At 41.3% G+C, this 25,798-nt stretch overlaps 1 protein-coding gene across 2 annotated transcripts; it reads left to right on the top strand.

Moving 5' to 3' along the window:
- The first annotated feature begins 240 nt into the window (after positions 1-240).
- On the top strand, positions 241-25,241 carry LOC124140171 (protein artemis-like). Of its 2 annotated transcripts, none has more exons than XM_046507579.2 (14): positions 241-298; positions 3,427-3,488; positions 3,933-4,076; positions 6,354-6,405; positions 7,529-7,613; positions 8,715-8,780; positions 9,856-9,911; positions 13,176-13,277; positions 14,222-14,435; positions 16,295-16,399; positions 17,018-17,302; positions 17,783-17,885; positions 20,333-20,653; positions 21,791-25,241. In XM_046507579.2, the coding sequence occupies exons 3-14, from the start codon at positions 3,968-3,970 to the stop codon at positions 23,875-23,877; spliced, it is 3,585 nt and encodes a 1,194-aa protein (XP_046363535.2). In that variant the 5' UTR covers positions 241-298; positions 3,427-3,488; positions 3,933-3,967; the 3' UTR covers positions 23,878-25,241. The 2 variants fall into 2 exon arrangements, with proteins under 2 accessions (XP_046363535.2, XP_046363534.2); XM_046507578.2 differs by having other exon boundaries at positions 17,783-17,897.
- Positions 25,242-25,798: the final 557 nt, after the last annotated feature.

The raw sequence follows: 25,798 nt of genomic DNA, 5'->3' as shown, positions 1-25,798 counted from the left end.
CTGGGATCGCTGTTTAGAGTTTATCGTGTACGCAGGTAAACTTTAAAACGAATTGCATCTTATACATATATTAATGAAATGTGAAATATGAAACACGACGCACTCAAAACACAATAAGACAGCTATTTATTTACCACAAGTATAAATAGCAGCACTGTGTGATTTGTTCACAAACATTATGATAAACTAGAATAATCCTCTTCCGCCTACCAATATCACGTTTGCTAATGTTATACGCGAGTTCGTAATTAGTAAACACGGACTGTCGCAAGGGAAGAACGTTTGGGGGTATTGTCTGGTAAATAGTTGATAATTTTACCATTCTTGATATCAGCAGTTGGTCATTTGAACAGTGTCACTCTGCGCATGACATGTCAACTATTTGTAAGCCAGTGGCATAACATTCCATGTATCTTAGGGTGGTTAAACAGCGCTGTCAGTATGACTCGGGGACCGTCTAGAAATCACCAGCTGTACACCGGCTTACTTAGCTCCAGTGGTTATCATACATCATTGATCGTGTTGGAACTGTTCCCACAGATTGGTAGCTCAGACTAACACACTTTTGCATACATTGTTCTTTCTACTCATCAGACTCAACAGACTGACTGGCAGGCCACCTACCAGTATTTTTCTAGAAAATAAAATATAATGTGCAAAAATTCATGGTTTTGTCCATGATGTGAGATCTCGGACATCTTGCAAACAGTTGTAGACTTGTTCAAAATAATTGTCTAGTCTTAGATCCCATGTTATATAAATTGTCCGTCACTGGTAGAATGAGTGAGTGAGTATGGTTTCACGCCGCTTTTAGCAATATTGCGTCAGGGGACACTGGAAAATGTGTTGTACCCATGTGGGGAATTGAATCTGCATGACAAGCTAACTCTTTAACCACTAGCTACCCCACCGCCCTAGAAAGACTAAAGACATGCTGTTAGTGTATGGTGGCCTCGGCAACAAATGGTATTTTTCTATTGTGCTAGGGCACTGTAGCATTGGAACATGTTTATCCCAGTCTGTGTAAAAAAAACTTTTGAATCTACGAGTCTGAACACCCAGTAATTAGAGTGCAGCATTGAAATTTGTGTTGCCTTGAAATCTGATGTTGCATGAGGACCTGTTAATTTAGGGATTTTTGTTACCAAATGGCTATGGCTATAACGGCACCTCAGTAAAATGTCACCGGGCGAAAACGGCACTGATTGGCGAAAACTTCTCCTCGCCTCAGGCTAAAACAGCCACCTTTGACATGGTGAAAACAGTACCTTGCAATTGTTAAATGTTACATTAAAAATTAGCTGCTACTCCAACTATATTCCAACATGGCCTATGCGCAACTCAACATATTGTGAAAACAAAATATGCTTTGAAGTAAAATATATGAAATTAAACTCACATCATCACTTACAAACACAAATAATCGTGAAATGTTAAAACAAGTTTACATTAGAAATTAGCCTCTACTCCAATTTACAATTTACTGACTCTGGATGGGAGGTGCAGCTAACTTATTGTGGAAACATTATATGCTTTGAAGTTTTAAGTACCTTTACTCAATTTAACTCAATGTCAAGCTAAAACTGTATCAACATTATTCACAATGGCCTTTCGATGTGTTGCATGCACGAAGAATGTAAGAAAAAATCAACATGCTGTTTCATGTGACACAAATCGTTCTTATGGCTATTAAAAGTAGATGTGCTGTTTTCGGCCAACACAAAGTAGCCGTTATCACTAAATATAGTGCCGTTTTTGCCCGAGAAATCGGTGATGTTTTGCTGAGGTGCCGTTTTAGCACCTTTTAAATTTTACTAGTGGCTCAAGTCACAGACTGATATCCCCACTGTGGTACATTGCTTCTTGTAATGAATCTACCACCATGACCACAGTAAACAATGATTACACACAGTACAGTTTTCTTGCAGTTATCCATCCACTGCAATTCCAATTTGTTTGACATCAGCATGCTCTTTGCATGTGTCATTGTAGGGAGCAATATTCTGTATTATCAAATTTCCATATTTCAGCCATCCCAGGTCACCCTGGTAATCCCCCCCCCCCCCCCCCATTTACGCCTCTCCCCACTGCCCCAGCTGTATTTTGTTACAGTAAACCTAGATGGGAGCACTACCAGAGCTAGGCTGTCATCTGAACAAGATTAAGTAAGGGACTTAATTACCGTTGGCTATTTCGAACACGGTCCTCTCCCCAAAATGACATGACTGTGGAATAGAGCTAGCTTGAGCTGGCTAGACTTGCTTTTGTATGCATTTCTAGATTATTTTTTTATATAAAATAAATATATTCCACGGTCATGGTGCAGGACTAGGCTTGTCACTGCATTTTGTATAAGTATCGATATCAGCCTGGATGGTAAGAAATTAGAGTTAATCCCCTTGGTGTGTCATCTGCTCAGCTAGCTTTCCGGTGACAATGTCTTTCAAACAAATTGAATGAGGCTGGAACGGGTAACTTGGGTACTCAGGTCGGGTGGGTTACTGAGTAGGACCCCGGTACCCCCAGGATTACCCGTGGTTAGTCAGCTGATTATATTATTTAATGGCAAAAATTATCTAGAACTCTATGGTTACACTATAAGTGACAAATGTTCACATTTCTTTCTAACTATGCACCGATTCCTTCAGACTTTATGTTTTTGCATAAAGATAAAATTTCAGTCAACTTCAATGTATGCATGACCAGATTGGTCTAAATACATTTTGACAGGGGTATGGTCAAACGTTTCCCACTCGGACATTTTGTACCTATCTCTTGAGACCTACTGTGTGTAGGGGTTGGGTACCCGAGTAGTAAATTTGGACTTGTCCCAGCCCTAAAAGTGAATATCTGTTTACTGACATACACAGAATTTAGAGATGTTTTATCTGTTTATGAATGGATACATTTTCCAATTTCATGTTATGGTATATGATAAAAAGGTTATTATATGGCAGTTTTCATATCATACCCAATATCGACCCGAGACCCCCATATCAACCAAAGGCCCTATATGGGGGGTCGAGGGTTAATATGGGGTATGATATGAAAACTGCCATATAATATCCTCTTACAATTCACTCACAAATTTCCCTTTCCAAAAAAACATGATGAAAGATATCCTGTGTAAATATCTTAATATCTATTTGTTTGCTGACACGGCAAGATATGCATCCATTATATTTTAGACCTGTTTTTTCATGGTGTAAATATTTTTACAAATTTTTACGATTTATCTAAATACCCAGAAATCATATAAAACACCATGCATATTAAGTTTTTAGGTTTCTAAATCAAGACAGTAAAATTTAATGTTGACATACCATGACTCCATCTGTAAATACATAAATACTTACTTATTTTGTTGTTTACAGATGATAATGATATTTATTTTACAACAGAAAGTTTTTATTTTAATCATTTCAGAATGGCTGATGCAGCGTCAAATTGTGGTTAAGACAACATCTTCACTTAAACTCTTCTTCTCTGTAAGTGTTGCCAGTGGTCATGTTGAACACTGTAAAAATAAAAATAGTTACATGGAAATGAAGGAGAGGGGAGGGGCTGCAGGGGTGGCCTAGTTGTCTGAGGTGCCGCAATTAGCTGTGCAGAGAGAGTTGCTTCCCTTGGGCACACCAGGACCCTATGATTGTGGATTGGAATCCCAAGTCAACAATTTGTACTTAGATCAGATATATATCAACATAATCAGTCTCTTTTTGAAAATATCAGTTCATGGTTTCTGTCACACATGGGGAATTTGGGTTAGAACAGGTCCCCAGGAAACTATGTTTGTCTGAAACACTTTAATTAATTTAATTTAATGTAGGGAGGCCTATCCTTCTTCTTCATCAATGATAATGTTCATTGTCTTGTTATGACCCAGTCTATGAAAGTCATTTGAGTCAATATTTGTTTGATAATATTTTCAGCTGCCACAGAAAGAAAGGAAGACTGAACAGACAGGATGAGTTGCTTCCAGGGCCTCATGCGGGAGTACACCAGTGTGTCTCTGGACCGCTTTGATGGCCGCAACCTCTCCTCCACTGTCTTCTTCCTCTCTCACTGTCATAAAGGTGAGTTGGCATTGGCTGAGTGTGTCTGTGGGGAATGGTCTTGGGGCACACTAGTATGTCTGTGGGCAACGATCTGTAGGCCCACTTGTATGTCTGTGGGGAATGGTCTGTAGGCACACTTGTATGTCTGTGGGGAATGATCTGTAGACCCACTTGTATGTCTGTGGGGAATGATCTGTAGACCCACTTGTATGTCTGTGGGGAATGGTCTTGGGGCACACTAGTATGTCTGTGGGCAATGATCTGTAGGCACACTTGTATGTCTGTGGGCAATGATCTGTAGGCACACTAGTATGTCTGTGGGCAATGATCTGTAGGCACACTTGTATGTCTGTGGGGAATGGTCTGTAGGCACACTTGTATGTCTGTGGGGAATGATCTGTAGATCCACTTGTATGTCTGTGGGGAATGGTCTTGGGGCACACTAGTATGTCTGTGGGCAATGATCTGTAGGCACACTTGTATGTCTGTGGGGAATGGTCTGTAGGCACACTTGTATGTCTGTGGGCAATGATCTGTAGACCCACTTGTATGTCTGTGGGCAATGATCTGTAGACCCACTTGTATGTCTATGGGGAATGATCTGTAGGCCCACTTGTATGTCTGTGGGGAATGATCTGTAGGCCCACTTGTATGTCTGTGGGCAATGATCTGTAGGCCCACTTGTATGTCTGTGGGGAATGATCTGTAGACCCACTTGTATGTCTGTGGGGAATGATCTGTAGACCCACTTGTATGTCTGTGGGGAATGATCTGTAGGCCCACTTGTGTGTCTGTGGGGAATGATCTGTAGACCCACTTGTATGTCTGTGGGGAATGATCTGTAGACCCACTTGTATGTCTGTGGGGAATGATCTGTAGACCCACTTGTATGTCTGTGGGGAATGATCTGTAGGCCCACTTGTGTGTCTGTGGGGAATGATCTGTAGGCCCACTTGTATGTCTGTGGGGAATGATCTGTAGGCCCACTTGTATGTCTGTGGGGAATGATCTGTAGACCCACTTGTATGTCTGTGGGGAATGATCTGTAGGCCCACTTGTATGTCTGTGTGCAATGATCTGTAGACCCACTTGTATGTCTGTGGGCAATGATCTGTAGGCCCACTTGTGTGTCTGTGGGGAATGATCTGTAGGCCCACTTGTATGTCTGTGGGGAATGATCTGTAGACCCACTTGTATGTCAGTGGGGAATGATCTGTAGGCACACTTGTATGTCTGTGGGGAATGATCTGTAGACCCACTTGTATGTCTGTGGGGAATGATCTGTAGGCCCACTTGTATGTCTGTGGGCAATGATCTGTAGACCCACTTGTATGTCTGTGGGGAATGATCTGTAGGCCCACTTGTGTGTCTGTGGGGAATGATCTGTAGGCCCACTTGTATGTCTGTGGGGAATGATCTGTAGACCCACTTGTATGTCTGTGGGGAATGATCTGTAGGCACACTTGTATGTCTGTGGGAAATGGTCTGTAGGCCCACTTGTATGTCTATGGGGAATGATCTGTAGGCCCACTTGTATGTCTGTGGTCAATGATCTGTAGGCCCACTTGTATGTCTGTGGTCAATGATCTGTAGACCCACTTGTGTGTCTGTGGTCAATGATCTGTAGACCCACTTGTGTGTCTGTGGTCAATGATCTGTAGGCCCACTTGTGTGTCTGTGGTCAATGATCTGTAGACCCACTTGTATGTCTGTGGTCAATGATCTGTAAACCCACTTTTGTGTCTGTGGGCAATGATCTGTAGGCACACTTGTGTGTCTGTGGGGAATGATCTGTAGGCCCACTTGTGTGTCTGTTGGGAATGATCTGTAGGTCCAAAATATGCTTACAAATTAAAAAATGCAGAGTGCATCCTCTTGGACACAGAAAATGTGTCTACATCTTTTGGAATAAGTGCTGTTCTTTCATACTTTCGTACCAATTTATTTCTGTATGTAATCATTCAAAAGTACAAAACACAGTCAAATGATTCACGATCCTCTAGCGCTAACACTTGTAGATTCATTTCTGTTAGCTAACTCCATATCTATTTTATCTGATGGTCTCTGAGCATGCACAAACTTCCATGACTTGTGATAGCCTACTACATGCAGTGTTGGACTTTTCTCTGGGACAGTCATTTTGTTGACTGGTACCCCCAGTTTTAACCTGGGAACCTTCCATAAGAGGCTTTGAGACCCTGGACCCCACAATAAATATCCCAGGTAATCCCTGAATGTGGAATGTGGCATACGTGTTCAGCGGTCTGACACATGGTTTCTCCTTCTGTTTGTTAGATCACATGGTGGGTTTGGACTCTCCAAGATTTCATCAAAAGTTGCAGTCCAGGTAAGTCATAGCTTACTTTGATTTCATTGCATCTTTACTCAGACACGATACCTCTCTGTAAAGATCTGACGATACCTCCACAGGATCACGTCAGGTGGACTTTCTAATCAGCCAATCAAAGTCGAGACTTCCAAATGCTCAGTACGAGTGAGCGAAGCATTCAGACAAGCATGTATAATTTCTGTATCTCAAAATATAATGGAATCAGGGAGTTCTGAATGCAAGCAATAAAAGCTCTGCTATTAATTTGTAGTGGATGTATTATACATTCATTTATTTCTGAGCTGAAATTCTGAGCACCATGGCATTATTCCTAAAAGGGTGTCATCGTGGTAATCCTCAGGGTATGTTTGTGTTCTGTGGCAGCTCTAATGCCACCTTCTATGGAGGTGTCAACAGATCTTCTTCTTCATATCAGAGTAAAGGCTCTGATTTTAGTGAGATTGAGCATGAGGACTTTTAAGCATGCATTGAAGTGGCTCTCGAAGAAAAGATCCTGAACATGCTGATGAGTTTCTTTCATTTTCCACATGGTGTTCAGGAATCAAACCTGTGTCTCTGTCAGTACAAGCAGGTTCAGTTAGCTATTCTTATGACACAAGATGCAAGATAGTTTATGTCACCTCCAAGTCAGGATGTTGAGATCTGATTGGTCCATTATGATCTTGATGAAATGCAGTGTTTCCCGCCTGTTTTTAGCATGTTTAGTGGGCCACAAGGAAAACAGGTGCAACTTGTAGTATTTTGCTATTCTGATGAGTGTTTAGTACTATATCATGTGTTATGTGAAATTGTGACATATAGTTAAGATGATGACATCGTTGGCAAAAGGGTATCAGTGTATGAGGGGATTGTGGTAAAAAAAATAAATAATTTTAATGTCTTTAGGTCACATTTTTCAACTCAACTCTTGTACATGATGTAACTTTGACATTCAAACTGTGACAAATAGTTGTGACTTGTAACCATGGTAACTGTGCCATGCGCCTGTACCATGTATCTGTGCCATGCAGCTGTACCATGTATCTGTGCCATGCAGCTGTACCATGTATCTGTGCCATGCAGCTGTACCATGTATCTGTGCCATGCAGCTGTACCATGTATCTGTGCCATTGTGTTGCAGGATGGATGTCTTCCTGTACTGCTCTGCCGTCACCCAGACTCTGCTGCTGTCCGACCCACAGTACATGCACCTCCGCAAGTTCATAGTGAGGCTTTTCACTTGTCAGCCATTTTAATCTGTACAGACACACACCAACTTTTATATTTATAAAGTAAAAGGTCACTTATATAGAACAAAACACCACACAATCCAGGGGCAATTTAAAAATGGAGGACCATTCTACCCCAATCTGATTAAAATCAGATCTAAGTTCTCGCTGACGCTAAACAAAGATCTGAGGACATCCCATTACGAGTCACATCAGAACGACCTTTTGCAAACTTTGACCGACCACTGAAACGACTAACAAGAAGTTGACACAGCCAATTAGAAAGCAGCTTTCTCGACCTTTACGGCACTCGTTTCAACCTGGCGACTTCCATTTCAGACTATGCTTGAAAAATATGTTGTCATAGTTCTAGATTAAAATTTTGAAAACTGAACAAACGAACATTCTGGAATGACTAATATATGGTTGCGATTGTATGGCAGTGCTTCCCACGTACTGTGCAACGCCTCCTCCGTTCGAATGTTTATCCCGCAGAAGCCAGAGACAGACGATAATTTTGACGGAATCAGTCGTATGGGTAGTAACTGTCATTCGGAATACCCCGTGTTAATGTTTACGAGGTTGCTTGATTAGAAAACACATTCCGAATGTCACTTTCATGATCTGGAAAAGCCACGCTTTGATTGGTCAGATGAAAGGTCGTTCTGATGTGACCCGTATTAGGATGTCCTCAAATCTTTGTTTAGCGATGAGGAGAACTAAGGTCTGATTTTAATGAGATCGTTTCTACCTTGGTGCATCAATTCAGTGTCTAAATACCTTCTCATCTCCCTGAGGAGTATTGAGTGTGACAGTATTATTATTACTAATACACTGATGGATCCAGAGAAGGGGTGCAGGGAGTTGAGCACACCCCTCTTTCTTTAGACACCTTACATGTTAACTGCTCCCTTCGGCCATGTCACTACAATGTAATGTGCAATTCCTCCACTTCTTCAAAATAGTGGATCTGCCTCTACTGATAGCTAAACTATTTGAATGTTCGAAATCATTTTTGAATAAACCTTTGAAATTTGCTTCATGATATTCTTCAGCATGGAGATTATAGATGTGTTTACAACAATTGACCAATTTCAGAAAATATTGGATGTCAGCGTTCAGACTACAGTCACAATCCCTGACAAAGGCGGTGATGTCAAGAAGGTAGGGCCTGTCTGGATTATGTCTTCTTGTACTATCAACATCTTAGGTTAACTATTCCTTAATGGCAGCCTATGCCACTTTGGGTTATCCCCAACAGCGAGCTGGCACGCTGTTCTGTAACTGAAATACTGTTCAAAGTGGTGTTAAACCAAACTCACTCACTCCATCAACTTTGTATGTATCCTATGGGCTTGTTTGCCATAATTCTGTAGATAAGGTTATGTCTGTGTGTGTGGCATGATACTGTGCAAGCTAGATTTGAGCAGTCTCCATTATATTATAGTCAAATATAAGTTGTGTCTCAAATTTTCAGAAACAAGCAAACAACTAAAATGATGCAAAAAATAGAGCTGAAACATTGTTCTAAATAAAAATTGTTTCCATGTTTCCAGCGTGTTTTTTATTTCAAAACACCAAGGTTGAAGTGAGTGAGTATGTTTTTTTGCTGCTTGTAGCAATATTCCAGCAATATCATGGTGGGGAACACCAGATACATGAGAAATGGGCTTCACATGTTGTACCCATGTGGGGAATCGACTGGAATCGAACCTGGGCATTCTGCATAATGACTAGGCTACCCCACTGCCCCACAGGTATAAAGAAAATATATCTCAGATTATATTTGGGGTTATTTTTTAGATTAATACAGAAACAGGGTGTGGTTCCAGTCTCGGTTGAATGAATGATATGAGATTATTTTGATACTTTTTTTAACGTTTATGTTTAAAACCATTTAGTAAATATAAAATTAAACTGGAGGGTTTGTGGGGGAATGTTGCTAGAGATAAATGACATTAGGCCATTTTCATCTTTTTAGGAAATTTTGATGGGACGTTCTCCTGTATCATAACCAAACTGAAAAATATCTTTGGACATTTTGGATGCCGTTTATTTGTTGTCCTAGAGGATGAACCAATCTGAAATCCTGAGGGTGTTTTGTAACATGCTACTTTCTTCATTTTGACGATTTAACATGTTCAAAGTGTGAGTTCCTTTGTTTGTCTAGTTTACTTGAGAATCATCACCTGCTGCATCATCTTGTAACCATGGTAACTGACAATGTTGTATATTTCAGATGTCCACTGTGCTGGTCACACCTCTGGGGGCTGGACATTGTCCAGGCTCACTAATGTAAGTCATGTTTGTGTGAGTATGTATGTTTGTGTGAGTGTGTATGTTTGTGTATGTTTGTGTGAGGGTGTATGTTTGTGTGAGTGTATATATTTGTGTGAATGGATATATTTGTGTGAGTTTGTGTGAGTGTGTGTGTATGTTTGTGTGAGTGTGTGTGTGTGTATGTTTGTGTGAATGGATATATTTGTGTGAGTGTGTATGTATGTGTGAATGGATATATTTGTGTGAGTATATGTTTGTGTGTGTATGTTTGTGTGTGTATGTTTGTGTGAGTGTATGTTTGTGTGAGTGTATGTTTGTGTGAGTGTGTATGTTTGTGTGAGTGTGTATGTTTGTGTGAGTGTATGTTTGTGTGAGTGTCAATGTTTGTGTGAGTGTGTATGTTTGTGTGAGTGTGTATGTTTGTGTGAATGGATATATTTGTGTGAGTGTGTATGTTCTGTGAGTATATATTTGTGTGAGTGTGTATATTTGTGCTAGTGTATATATTTGTGTGAGTGTGTATGTTTGTGTGAGTGTATGTTTGTGTGAGTGTGTATGTTTGTGTGAGTGTATGTTTGTGTGAGTGTGTATGTTTGTGTTAATGTCTATGTTCGTGTGTCTATGTTTCGTGTGAGTGTGTATGTTTGTGTGAGTGTATGTTTGTGTGAGTGTATATATTTGTGTGAGTGTGTATGTTTGTGTGAGTGTGTATGTTTGTGTGAGTGTATATGTTTGTGTAAATTGATATATTTGTGTGAGTGTGTATTTTTGTGTGAGTGTGTATGTTTGTGTGAGTGTGTATTTTTGTGTGAGTGTGTATGTTTGTGTGAGTGTATATGTTTGTGTGAGAGTGTATGTTTGTGTGAGTGTGTATGTTTGTGTGAGTGTATGTTTATGTGAGTGTATATGTTTGTGTGAGTGTATATGTTTGTGTGAGTGTGTATTTTTGTGTGAGTGTGTATGTTTGTGTTAGTGTGTATGTTTGTGTTAGTGTGTATGTTTCTGTGAGAGTATATGTTTGTGTGAGTGTATATATTTGTGTAAATGGATATATTTGTGTGAGTGTGTATGTTTGTGTGTGTGTGTATGTTTGTGTGAGTGTATATATTTGTGTGAGTGTGTATGTTTGTGTGAGTGTGTATGTTTGTGTGAGTGTATGTGTAGGTGAGTGTATGTTTGTGTGAGTGTATATGTTTGTGTGAGTGTGTATTTTTGTGTGAGTGTGTATGTTTGTGTGAGTGTATATGTTTGTGTGAGAGTGTATGTTTGTGTGAGTGTGTATGTTTGTGTGAGTGTATGTTTGTGTGAGTGTGTATGTTTGTGTTAATGTCTATCTTCGTGTCTATGTTTCGTGTGAGTGTGTATGTTTGTGTGAGTGTATATATTTGTGTGAGTGTGTATGTTTGTGTGAGTGTGTATGTTTGTGTGAGTGTATATGTTTGTGTAAATGGATATATTTGTGTGAGTGTGTATGTTTGTGTGAGTGTGTATGTTTGTGTGAGTGTGTATTTTTGTGTGAGTGTGTATGTTTGTGTGAGTGTGTATGTTTGTGTGAGTGTATATGTTTGTGTGAGAGTGTATGTTTGTGTGAGTGTGTATGTTTGTGTGAGTGTATGTTTATGTGAGTGTATGTTTGTGTGAGTGTATATGTTTGTGTGAGTGTGTATTTTTGTGTGAGTGTGTATGTTTGTGTTAGTGTGTATGTTTGTGTTAGTGTGTATGTTTCTGTGAGAGTATATGTTTGTGTGAGTGTATATATTTGTGTAAATGGATATATTTGTGTGAGTGTGTATGTTTGTGTGAGTGTGTATGTTTGTGTGAGTGTATATATTTGTGTGAGTGTGTATGTTTGTGTGAGTGTGTATGTTTGTGTAAGTGTATATGTTTGTGTAAATGGATATATTTGTGTGAGTGTGTATGTTTGTGTGAGTGTGTATGTTTGTGTGAGAGTGTATTTTTGTGTGAGTGTGTATGTTTGTGTGAGTGTATGTTTGTGTGAGTGTATATGTTTGTGTGAGAGTGTATGTTTGTGTGAGTGTGTATGTTTGTGTGAGTGTATGTTTATGTGAGTGTATGTTTGTGTGAGTGTATATGTTTGTGTGAGTGTGTATTTTTGTGTGAGTGTGTATGTTTGTGTGTGTATGTTTGTGTGAGTGTGTATGTTTGTGTGAGTGTATATGTTTGTGTGAGAGTGTATGTTTGTGTGAGTGTGTATGTTTGTGTGAGTGTATGTTTATGTGAGTGTATGTTTGTGTGAGTGTATATGTTTGTGTGAGTGTGTATTTTTGTGTGAGTGTGTATGTTTGTGTTAGTGTGTATGTTTGTGTTAGTGTGTATGTTTCTGTGAGAGTATATGTTTGTGTGAGTGTATATATTTGTGTAAATGGATATATTTGTGTGCGTGTGTATGTTTGTGTGAGTGTGTATGTTTGTGTGAGTGTGTATGTTTGTGTAAATGGATATATTTGTGTGAGTGTGTATGTTTGTGTGAGTGTGTATGTTTGTGTGAGTGTGTATTTTTGTGTGAGTGTGTATGTTTGTGTGAGTGTGTATGTTTGTGTGAGTGTATATGTTTGTGTGAGAGTGTATAAATGGTGTATGTTTGTGTGAGTGTGTATGTTTGTGTGAGTGTATGTTTATGTGAGTGTATGTTTGTGTGAGTGTATATGTTTCTGTGAGTGTGTATGTTTGTGTTAGTGTGTATGTTTGTGTTAGTGTGTATGTTTCTGTGAGAGTATATGTTTGTGTGAGTGTATATATTTATGTGAGTGTGTATGTTTGTGTGAGTGTATATATTTGTGTGAATGTATATAGTTATGTGAGTGTATATATTTGTGTGAGTGTATATGTTTGTGTGAGTATATATTTATGTGAGTGTATTTATTTGTGTGAGTGTATATGTTTGTGTGAGTGTATATATTTATGTGAGTGTATATATTTGTGTGAGTGTATATGTTTGTGTGAGTGTATATATTTATGTGAGTGTATATATTTGTGTGAATGTATATGTTTGTGTGAGTGTATATATTAATGTGAGTGGATATATTTGTGTGTGTGTATATGTTTGTGTGAGTGTATATATTTATGTGAGTGTATATATTTGTGTGAATGTATATGTTTGTGTGAGTGTATATATTAATGTGAGTGGATATATTTGTGTGAGTGGAGATGTTTGTGTGAGTGTATATATTTATGTGAGTGGATATATTTGTGCAAGTGGAGATGTTTGTGTGAGTGGATATGTTTGTGTGCAGCTAACAGAGAGACATTTGTTTCCAGGTTTCTGTTTGAAGGACCAGAAGGCACATGCTTGTACACCGGAGATTTCCGCTGGGAGACCGACTATGCACGCACTCAACAGGCATTTAAATCAGGAGACAGGTGAGGGGAGGAACTCGGTACCATTGTGTGGGGAGGAATAGGAGTTAGGTCAGACTACTATATGTATATGACATAAAGCACCTTGAAACACAAGAACTCCTCTACACTCAGAGTATTTGTTTTTCACTGGGGAAAACAGGACTGTAGTGGCAGATCATCTACCCAGAAAGCAGAAGGTTGGGGGTTAGGTCACATCATACCAAAAGACGTGCAAAGTTTATACTTGTTGTTACCCTATCTGGCGCTCGGCATTATGGGACTAAATGAAGACTGGTCAGGTCAGGGAGTTACTTCTGACTTGAGTTGGAAAGGAAGTCTACAAAATGTCTTGTCCAACATGGTACAACAAGGGTTATTTGGAAGAACACGAAATAGTAATTTTGTAAATTATTTCTGCATTATTATGCCAGTCTCAACTATTCATAGTCTCATACTCTTAATACTTGGACATTTATGTCCATTACTCATATATTTGGGAACCGTGAAGATCCGGGGTAGAATAGGTCTTCAGCAACCCATGCTTGCCGTATTCTCGTCATAAGAGGCGACCAACAGGAACGGGTGGTCAGGCTCACTGACTTGGTTGATGCATGTCATCGATCCCAATTGCGTGGATCGATGCTCATGATATTAATCACTAGATTGTCTGGTCCAGACTCGATTATTTACAGACCGCCGTCTTATAGCAGGAATATTGCTGAGTGCGGCGTAAAACAACAAACCAAACCAAACCAAAACCAATCATATATTGGGTATATGCAGATGTGACATAGACAAATATTACAGGTCGATATGGTTTACCGGTACTGAATAAGATGTCTTTCTGTTGGAGCTACTTGTATATTTTTGTCATACAATTTTTTGGTTTGTGTGGTTGTCCATTCATCTTACAAGTTTCATTCATAACATACAACTCTATAGAAGTAATACGAATGCAATTTCAGTGTGAAGGAAATCAAGAGTCTGTACATCGACACAACGTTCTGCTTCGAGGAAGCCTTCCACTTCCCGAGTCGCAATGATTGTGCGAAGGCAGCGTGTGAGCTTGTGTCCCATTGGCTGGCTCAGTCCGCTGACCACGTTGTGTCCATCTCCTGCAAGTCCAAGTACGGCCATGAACACTTCCTGAAGGAGCTCAGTACCAACACACACCAGAAGGTGGGATCCCTGACTTACTGACAGTTTCATATTCTTGGGTAGGGAGGCTCGGAGTTAAAAAGAAAAAAATCACCATAAGACTTCATGTTTTTTTATTAAAATATATTGTGGACATCTGGATGCCCCCCAAAATATGGATATAAATGTTTTTGCTTCCCCTTCAGAGAAATAAAGTAAATAAATGTATGTCTGAAGCAGTGACTATTCCCCCCTGAAAATGTGATGGATGTTCTCTTCCATGGTGCTTATGTTCATCTTCCCGAGGCAAGTGAGTTAACTGACTATAAAAGTCCAGTTTCCACCCTTGCCGAACTACGCTGGAATTCCTGGGCTCGATCGTAGCGCCACCAGTGGCTATTACGAGTTATGTCCTTTCTATGCCTCTCCTATTGACCAATCAGATTCAACCTCTTTTATCACTTGCATTTGCTTCAAACAAAACGGTGGCACCAAGTCAAGACGATCTGATCAATAATCAAGATCTATATTGTGATAAAACGAGTCTTACATCGCAAGGTGCATCAAATCACGTGAGCACCTTGATTAAAAACATGAAAATATTTGGAAAATATCTGTTGACAACGAGTTAGCGGTGCACATGCTTTGCAAATGCTGCAGTCGACTGAAATCTGCATGACACTTTACGAACCGGATTTCGATTTCGGTGCGCGATTTTGATTGGACTATGCACAGACTCATTAGTCCAGCCAAAATGTAACTCCATAATACCAGCCTAGTTCGGCAAGGGTGGAAACTGGACTTTTAAAGTCAGTTAACTCTCTTGCCTCGTGAAGATGGCTTATGTTATGCAGGTGATCAATCTCTCAATGCACTGAAATTGTTCATGGGTCCACAGCAATGTGTTTAACATTGACCATGTGGCTTCTGTAATGATAGTATACATGACCTGATGAACTCTGACAGACTGATTGCTGAACCTGATGGAAAACCAATCTGAAGGAAAACAAACAGTTTAATATTCAGTGGCTTGGGGGGCTTGGAGATTAGATAAAAAATCACCTCAGTTTCTACATGTTTTTTATATAAAATATATTGTGGAGGTTTGGATGCCCCGAAAATATGAATATAAATGTATTTGCTTCTCCTTCAGAGATGAAAATGTATGTCTAGAAGCAGTGACTGTTCCCTCTCCCCAGAAAATTAAATGTACTATCTTGTACATGGCCCTTGTCAATCTTTCAATGCACTGAAACTGTTCATGGGTCTACAGCCGTATATTTTGCTTTGACCATGTGGCTTCAGTACAGATAGTATTCATGACCTGATGGACAACGAGTAGGGCTGGGACGAGTCCAAATTTACTACCCGGGTACCCAACCCCCTATTACCCGACCCCCTATTACCCGGATACCCGGACACCTGCTGTAGGTCTCAAGAGATAGTTACAAACTGTCCGATTGAGAAAAGTTTGACCATAGCCCTGGCAAAATGTGTTTAGATACACGTATAAAACGATCTGGTGTATACACTGAAGTTGACTGAATTTTTAAAATTTTATTCAAATATTTAAAAGTCAGAAGGAATGGGCGTAGTAGTCACAAAGAACTGCGAATATGAGTGACTTGTAGTTTAAACGTACAGTTCTAGATAATTTTTGTCTTTGAACAATATATCACGTGACAAGGACGGGTCTGGGTAGTCCTATGGGTACCGGGATCCTACTCATTACCCACCCGACCCGAGTACCCGAGTACCCGAGTTACCCGTCCCAGCCCTAACACCGAGTGACCAAGTCTTGAACCTGACAGAAACACATGTATGACAATTGCTGGCCAGCTGCACAAAGCCTGGTTCAAGTTGGAGTCCTGATTGTGAGGTACATATCGATTGTTTTCCAGGTACACACATCGAAGCAGAAGTGTGACGTGTATCAGCAGATCGGCGATCTGGACCAGGTCTTCACGTCAGACCCTGCGGCCCGAATCCATTCCTGTACCTTTGTGGTGAGTCAGTAGTATATCCTGGAGTATCAAGTTTGTCATATCTCCATTGGTTGATGCATGTCATCGTATCCCAACTGTGTAGACTGATGCTCATGATGTCAATCATTGGATTGTCTGGTCCAGGCCCGATTATTTACAGACCGCCGTCATATAGCTGGAATAATAGTGCGAATCATTAACTGTTCACTATCGTTTTGACATTTGAGCGTCAGTAACAAGTTGCTTACAACAAAAAAATAAAAAAAATTATTATCTCCCTTCAAAAACTAACCGTGCATACACACTTCTGTTTATTTCTGTAACAGACAGTTGCCAAGTATGTCGTCTATTTATGATATATGAGCGACATGTATTTCATTATTACTTAGATCATATGAGAGTTGAAAACGTCTTTCAGGTTCGAAATTATCTTGCATATTTTATTGACAACGATAAGGGATGAATTAATATGATTGAAATATATGTACCTGCCTGGTGGGACGAGCATTTCTTCAATTCTTTCTCACGCTGCACATGCTACCACTCGTCATTACGGACAGACAAGTGGATTTTTTAGCCCTTTGATATATCCTGAATATGTATTTGTTGCACTGTTATAATTCTCCCTTCTCTGTCCAGCATGGAAGATCTCCACAATCTCGACTTCCATGTGGCTACATCCCGGAACATGGTCGCGACATCAATGTCCTCGTCCTCCGTCCCTCCACCATGTTCTTTGCACTCAACCCCCACAAGCATCGCAACGAGGACCTCATCGTATACCCCAAGGGTTCCCGAGGTCTGCACCGTGTGTGCTACTCCTTCCACTCATCGTATGTGGAGGTGCGTGACCTCGTCAGGTACCTCAAACCACACCGAGTCTTCCCCAATGTCATCCCGCCCAATGAACAGGATATGAGCAAGGTGAAGGTCAATCTATTTTTGGTCAAGTACGAGCTAAAGCAGCAGTGTTTTCAATGCAGCCGATGCATGGTGAAATGGAGATAACAACTGTATGCTCGTTTAGACTGTTAATTTAACAGTTAGTCGGGAGATAATCCAACTGTATTTTGCAGTTTAGTGGTTTATTTAATTATTTTGTCATGGTAGAATGGAGATAATTAAATCAACTGCTTTTTTCAATTTAGCTAATTATTTTGTTATATTTGTCATGTTAGAAAGGAGATAAACCTGTGTTTTCAATTTTGTGATTTTTTACAGATTTGATACCTGAAAATTTAATTAAAAAATGAAATGAAATACAGGTTAATGTAAATAAGTATTTGAAATTGCCTTCCGGTCATTTTGAAGAAAAATTTCTTTCAAACGATCGCTCCATTCTTGATGTGGTCATCTGTGGAATTCGATTTGAGTTGATACTGGAGACTGAACTCCTTGTTTCAGGTTCAGGCCAGACTGAACAGCTTCCTCCAGCTGGTGCACTTGAAGCACATTCCGCCCATGGTGGCCCCAGACAGTGTGCTCGGCAAGCTCAAAGTCAGAGGAAGTGTGTACCACGGAAAGACTCTGCGTGCTTGTTCTGCTGAGATGAGAGTGATTGAAATGATAGAGTGGTTGGATGAGTGAGTTGGACGTAAGTGTCTTGTTGATGTAAGAGAAGTGAATGTCTTGTATGCCTAATTCAGCAGTATCACAATCATAATCACATTACATGGAAATGGTTAAACTATGCACTGGTGTTTAGTGGTTTTCTGTGTACCACAATGATGTTGCTGCCAGTGTTAGTTTCCTGCCTCGCCATCAACCAATCAGCACACACAGATATCTTGGCTCCATCTCTTCTTACATTACTAGACATTCTGTCACTCTACCCCCAGATGCCACAGATTTATCTTGTAAGCCTAGAATTACTGCCCACCCAGAGAACCCCAATGGGATTCTGGGTCAGATAAGGTTCCCAATACACCATTCTTTTTGTAAGAGCCGGGACATTCCATCGTAGTTGGGCAAGGGTAGCCATTGGACTTTTGTAGTCACTTAACACCCTACCCCTCTCTCTCTCTCTCTCTCTCTCTCTGTGTCTCTCTGTGTCTGTCTCTGTGTCTCTCTGTGTCTCTGTCTCTCTCTGTGTGTGTCTCTCTCTCTCTCTCTCTCACACACACACACACACACTCGCTATTGCTCGCACTCACTCACTCGCCTTCAGTCTTGCTCACTTTCTCCCTCCCTCACTTTCACTCGCTATTGCTCGCACTCACTCACTCGCCTTAGTCTTGCTCACTTTCTCTCTCCCTCACTTTCACACGCTATTGCTCGCACTCACTCACCCGCCTTCAGTCTTTCACTTTCTCTCTCCCTCACTTTCACACGCTATTGCTCGCACTCACTCACTCGCCTTCAGTCTTGCTCACTTTCTCCCTCCCTCACTTTCACTCGCTATTGCTCGCACTCACTCACTCGCCTTAGTCTTGCTCACTTTCTCTCTTCCTCACTTTCACACGCTATTGCTCGCACTCACTCACCCGCCTTCAGTCTTTCACTTTCTCTCTCCCTCACTTTCACACGCTATTGCTCGCACTCACTCACTCGCCTTCAGTCTTGCTCACTTTCTCTCTTCCTCACTTTCACTCGCTATTGCTCGCACTCACTCACCCACCTTCAGTCTTTCACTTTCTCTCTCCCTCACTTTCACACGCTATTGCTCGCACTCACTCACTCGCCTTCAGTCTTGCTCACTTTCTCTCTTCCTCACTTTCACACGTTATTGCTGGCACTCACTCACTCGCCTTCAGTCTTGCTCACTTTCTCTCTTCCTCACTTTCACACGCTATTGCTTGCACTCACTCACTCGCCTTCAGTCTTGCTCACTTTCTCTCTTCCTCACTTTCACACGCTATTGCTTGCACTCACTCACTCGCCTTCAGTCTTTCACTTTCTCTCTCCCTCACTTTCAAACGCTATTGCTGGCACTCACTCACTCGCCTTCAGTCTTGCTCACTTTCTCCCTCCCTCACTTTCACACGCTATTGCTCGCACTCACTCACTCGCCTTCAGTCTTTCACTTTCTCTCTCACTCACTTTCACTCGCTATTGCTCGCACTCACTCACCCGCCTTCAGTCTTGCTCACTTTCTCCCTCCCTCACTTTCACACGCTATTGCTCGCACTCACTCACTCGCCTTAGTCTTGCTCACTTTCTCCCTCCCTCACTTTCACACGCTATTGCTGGCACTCACTCACTCGCCTTCACTCTTTCACTTTCTCCCTCCCTCACTTTCACACACTTTTGCTCGCACTCACTCACCCGCCTTCAGTCTTGCTCACTTTCTCCCTCCCTCACTTTCACTCGCTATTGCTTGCACTCACTCACTCGCCTTCAGTCTTGCTCACTTTCTCTCTCCCTCACTTTCACACGCTATTGCTTGCACTCACTCACTCGCCTTCAGTCTTGCTCACTTTCTCTCTTCCTCACTTTCACACGCTATTGCTTGCACTCACTCACTCGCCTTCAGTCTTGCTCACTTTCTCTCTCCCTCACTTTCACACGCTATTGCTCGCACTCACTCACTCGCCTTCAGTCTTTCACTTTCTCTCTCCCTCACTTTCAAACGCTATTGCTCGCACTCACTCACTCGCCTTCAGTCTTTCACTTTCTCTCTCCCTCACTTTCACTTGCTATTGCTCGCACACACTCACTCGCCTTCAGTCTTTCACTTTCTCCCTACCTCACTTTCACTCGCTATTGCTCACACTCACTCACCCGCCTTCAGTCTTTCACTTTCTCTCTCCCTCACTTTCACACGCTATTGCTCGCACTCACTCACTCGCCTTCAGTCTTGCTCACTTTCTCTCTTCCTCACTTTCACACGCTATTGCTCGCACTCACTCACTCGCTCACAATCACCCACACTCACTTGCACTCAGGCATGCTTCCTCCCTCAGCCCCAAGTTTCATCCTTGCCTGGTAATGTCAACCTGTCTCTGTACCCCACAGCCAGAGACTCGTCCCAGAGTGACTCCGAGAACCTGGTATTTGACAGTCCAGTCAAGATCCAACCCTCCTCCCGCCTCCCCCAGAGGCAGGTCACCCCGTCCCAGACCAGCTTGTCCTCCCCCAAGGACAGCGAGGCCAGTGTGGTGGACAGCGAGGCCAGTGTGGTGGACAGCTCGTATGAGGGTAGCATCATCCAGGATGAAGGGATGGATCTCACCAACACCCAGGACACGGGGAAGGAGAAACCTTCTCTGCCTCTGTCCTCACAGGAACTGTTCGGGGCCAAGGCTGGAGAGGACAAGGCTGAGGACCTGACCCTGGGTGAGTGTTTTCGTCCTCAAGATTGTATATCCCAGTTTGGGGTAAATACATTTTCTGTGATGCATGCTGAGTGTTGTCAAGAAATTAATGCCTGTCATCTTCTGATCAAATACTTGATCATATCAAAGCTTGTTTCATCAATGCAATAAGCCAATAAAAAAAAAATAATTAAAAAAAATGGGTAGCATGATCCGATAAGTATGCAAATCTAGCAGGAACTTCTTTTAAGCTCAATACATCAACATGGTGCTTCTTTCTCAAAAGTATGGCTGAAATATTGCCAATGTGACGTAAAGCATTAACTCACCCACTCACTCTTTCTCAAAAGGACAGTGGGGTTGCCTATTGGTTAAAGCGTTCCCTCGTCAAGCCGAGTACAATGTGTAAAGCCCATTTTTGGTGTCCCCCACCGTGATATTGCTGGAATATTGCTAAAACCATAATCACTCTCACTCTCTCTCAATAAACTATATTTACTGACGTTGCCATTGTGCTTAGATTGGGGTTTCCCAATGTGACACCAAAACATGGTGACAACCACAGCTGCATGTCATTTGGCGCCATATGATACATTGGGCGGTTCACTCAAAAATTGTATTTATCTTGGTTTTAGGAGCTACTTCATTGAATGAAATTGTGTCTTTAGCATCCATTATTTTAAGAATGACACTGTATGATAAAGATATTTTATCCCTTGTGTGTTTCCGTGTTATAAATATCATATATTAGGACTAAAAAGTATGTATTATCCTCACCAAAGGCTCGCATAATACAATTTTATTTCCTAATATATGATATTGATGATACAGAAACACATGAGAATAATTGCCATTTATTCTTGGATAGGAACAATGAAAAAAGACTTTTGGTAATATTCCTTGTATGGTATACTTACTCCAAATTTAGGGTCCTAAGATGGTGATTAATGGTTCCTGGGTGTAGACAGTACTTGGCTTGATGTTTTGTGTGTCAGTGAGCCCCATCAACGTTGATTTGTTTTACCATATTGACCCAGCTCAGATTTATGCGAGGCATGTTAAAACATTGAGATATTGCAGAATACTATGTAAAATGCCCTTTGCATGGCAATGTTATTGTGAGAAAGGTAACAGTCATCGTCTGTTGTTTCATCCCCAGACAACACCGAGGAGTCCTACTGTCTGTATGTGAGCGGAGATGAGGACTGTGACGAGGAGGACCGTGTCTCCACCGTCAGCTACTGCGCCCATGATGATGTTGTGGTCATCGAGTCCAGTCTGTCACAGGAGGATGTGTGTGAGATTGACGTGCATGACGGAGCTGCAGGATCTGCTGGTGATGGGCTGTTACATGGACAGGGAGACAGCTCGTCTCACCAAGGAGATGGCGACACGTCTCATGGACCTAGAGATGGTGTCTCACATGGTGAGACGTGTGATGGAAAAGGAGATAAGGTCACCTTGATCAGGGCAGATGAAGATGAGGAGGATGACCTTGAAATCAAAGACGACATTGCTGTTGATTCAGGGGATGGCAAGGGTCCTAAAAAGAAAGATGGTATCTCGCAAAAGAAAGGCGATAATGTCTCACAAGGAAATGGAGATAAAGTGTCGATCTTGCAAGGAAACGGAGATACGGTGTCGATCTCGCAGCGAAATCGAGATAAGGTGTCTTCTAACAAAAGGGATGGACAGACTAAAAAAAAGTCTGTATTTGAGAAACAAAGCAGTTGTGATCTGTTTGATGAGGGAAATGCGACAGACATTGAAGACAATGTGGAGGAAGATGTTGGGGAAACCCAGAGATTTGATGTTGATTTCAGTTCTGACACAGACATACCTGGTCTGAAACAGACTCACACTGACAAACCCCGTAAAAACAAGGCCTGTACGGCTAAGGCCTGTACAGACAAGCCCCATACAAACATCGGCAGGCTCAAGGAGGATGCAGTGGACAGAGGGTCTGGCATGAGGCTTCCGATACTACCACCTTCAACAATGGAGGAGTCAGTGGAGGAGATAGTTATTTTGGACAGTGATGATGAAAGTGACAAGGAGTCTGGATTTCTGAGTGGAGGGAAGGATTGTGTCATGTCCAAATTCAACAACAAGCGTAGAATGCCCATGTCTATAAACAGTGCAGAATATGCCAGAAATCTCAGCAACCTTGTGGCAAAGGTTGAGAAAAGGTTAGCGAGTTCCGACAGCGATATCAGCCCAAGGAAAAAGATGCGACCGGACTTGTCCCGGAACTGTGAATCTGACAGTGACGCGACTCTGCCGCCAAGTCAAGGATCGTGTGGTGCTTTGTTTCCTAGGAGCCTGTATTACACGGATTCGGAGTCAGAGAGTGACTCGGACAGCGAGGCGGTGGAGATTCTGTACGAGACGGATGCTAATGGTGATCGGTTTGACGTTTTGGGTAACCTGATGCCAACTCAGCCTTCGCTGATGACTGTGTGCGTGAAGACGCTGAACAGACCCCAGGTCAGCAGTACGACTAGATGTATAGACGATGGCAGTAACAGCAGCGATGTCATCGACTTGACAGAGGAGCCTGAAGACGAGGATTGTGCTGATCGTAGCCATGATAACAGTGATGGTAAAGTGGGAAGTGACCATGATAAAGTGGAAAGGAGTGATGATGAGAAGGAAAGCAGTCATGACAAAGTAGAGGCTGGAAATGATAAACAGGATAAAGTGGACCGCAGCCATGATAAACAGGATAAAGTGGACAGCAGTCATGATAAACAGGATAAAGTGGACAGCAGCAATGATAAACAGGATAAAGTGGACCGCAGCCATGATAAACAGGATAAAGTGGACAGCAGCCATGATAAACAGGATAAAGTGGACCGCAGCAATGATAAACAGGATAAAGTGGACAGCAGCCATGATAAACAGGATAAAGTGGACCGCAGCCATGATAAACAGGATAAAGTGGACCGCAGCCATGATAAAATGGAGATTGGTGACGAAGAGGTGGAGACCGGCCTTGATAAAGTGGACAAAAGTCATGATAAACAGGATAAAGTGGACAGCAGCCATGATAAAATGGAGATTGATGACGAAGAGGTGGAGACCGGCCTTGATAAAGTGGACAGAAGTCATGATAAAGTGGAGACTGGTCAAGATAAAGTTGACACCAGTGATGATAAAGTGGAAAGTGGCAATGATCACGTGGAAATCAGGACTGATGGTGTCGAATCCAGCAATGATAAAGTTGAAAATAATAGTACTGAGTGATCGCATTTCGCTCACTGATTGTTTTAATATCAGATGATAAAGGTTGTTGCCATGGAAACATTCATGGTGTGGACTCTAGTCCTGGAGTTGGTGCTACAGACTGTCTCAAACATAATTCCATTGAAGCTAATAAAGGGCTGTTCTCGAAATTCCAATATAGCTAAAACAATGAAATACTGACAACAGTTCCTCTAACATATTGGAATGTTTTTTATATTTGCAGGGCATCAAATGCCACCATGTTTACTAAATGTTGTACCCATACTTTACCCTATATATTGTTGAGGATTTTTCAAGTATGCATGGTTACTTAACATGCTTAACGTGTCTGTATCAAATTTTGAGGTCAGGCACAAAGACAGTAATGATTCACCAAAGTATTGTTACCATGGTTACACTGCAATACTTTGTGGGATCAGGTATAACTTTAAACTATTCTTGCGTACAAAGACTTATTGGCAACTAGTTGCAATTAAAATGATTGGTCATTTGTGTTACCATGGTTACCAGAAACATGTATTATTTGGGGGTTTAAAAGAACTCTGTTTCCATGCAAGTTGTTTGTGAAAAAGATGTTCTTTTTAGCGTGTTGTATGGAGGAGTTATGAATCAGTTATCATTTTTACTGAGGCTACATAAAAAATGAAATATTTCTCTTTCATGTTTTCTCAAAATTGATGTGAGTGGAACATTTCTGTTTTTCACCCACAATACCAACAAATACATCTATGCACACGTTGAAAAAGGCATTTAAAAAAAATATCACTTGTGAATAATTTTATTTGATGTATAACAGAGAAAACCATGGAAATTTGATAAATATATTTCATAATGGCAATGATAATGACTGATTCGCAGGATTAAATGTTACGAACCGAAGCCTGAGAATCATTTCTTTTATTTTTTTAAGCCTAATATGTTTTGTATTTATCACTGATCATTCTCTTTGGTGATGGAGCTTATCTTATCACTTTCACAAGTTTTACTTCTCAGCTCACCTGACTTTTAAGCTTATGTGAGCTTAGGAAAATAGTACATGTGTGTTTCCGGTTTACCATTTGACCAAACCTGAAGCCCCTGCCCTGATTTCTTGTTGTTTTCAAGTTTCACCACAACTTTTATCACAGTATTGTTCATTGTCCACGGTATTTAGCTGTTGTGTTTGACTATAGATAAACCAGTCATTATCTTCATTTAGGCTTTTAAGTAGGCTTTTAATGATGGGCTGCAATTAGGGCTGGGGCGAGTCCAAATTTACTACCCGGGTACCCACCACCCTATTACCCGACCCTTCCCAGGTACCCGTTGTAGATATTTAGAGATAGGTACAAACTGTCCGATTTAGAAACGTTTGACTGTATCCCTGGCAAAATGTATTTAGATACACGTGTAAAACGATCTGGTCATGCATACACTGAAGTTTACTACATGAAGTTGTATCTTTATTCAAACATATAAAAGTCAGAAGGGATAGGTGCATTGTCAGAAAGAAATGGGAACATTAGTGACTTGTAGTGTAACCATAGAGTTTTAGATAATTTTTGTCATCAAACAATATATTATGTGACTAACCACGGTTCCGGGTGGTCCTGTGGGTACCCGAGTCCCGCTCGAGTTACCCGTCCCAGCCCTAGCTGCAATATCCATTTTTCAGAGAAAAAAAAATAACCAAAAACCCCCAAAAGCTCTGACTCTGATATCCTACCTACCCTTTGTTTGGATGGGCTGAAATTTGAGACACACATGCTGTGGTACTTGTCACTCATATGTCATACTCTGAAGCATCTCTGATACCTCAGGAGGCATATGATGCTGACAGATTGCATGGATGACTCATGCAATGGTGTCTGAGAAAATTCCAATCAAATTTTAAACATGGCTGCCAAAGCAGCCATGTTGGAATGTCAATGTTAGTAATTAC

This window comes from Haliotis rufescens, unplaced genomic scaffold, assembly GCF_023055435.1.
Source record: "Haliotis rufescens isolate VD_foot unplaced genomic scaffold, xgHalRufe1.0.p SCAF_23, whole genome shotgun sequence".
Classification (NCBI taxonomy): Eukaryota; Metazoa; Mollusca; class Gastropoda; order Lepetellida; family Haliotidae; genus Haliotis; species Haliotis rufescens.
The sequence above is the reverse complement of the archived record's forward strand: the minus strand, read 5'-3'. Positions and strand labels throughout refer to the sequence as shown.

Excerpts from the sequence above, each read along its gene's own strand:
- LOC124140171 (XM_046507578.2), top strand. The coding sequence starts at position 3,968 with ATGAGTTGCTTCCAGGGCCTCATGCGGGAGTACACCAGTGTGTCTCTG. Across the intron at positions 17,898-20,332 it reads CAGAGGAAGTGTGTACCACG|CCAGAGACTCGTCCCAGAGT; the intron begins GAAAGACTCTGC and ends TGTACCCCACAG. Across the intron at positions 20,654-21,790 it reads GGCTGAGGACCTGACCCTGG|ACAACACCGAGGAGTCCTAC; the intron begins GTGAGTGTTTTC and ends TTTCATCCCCAG.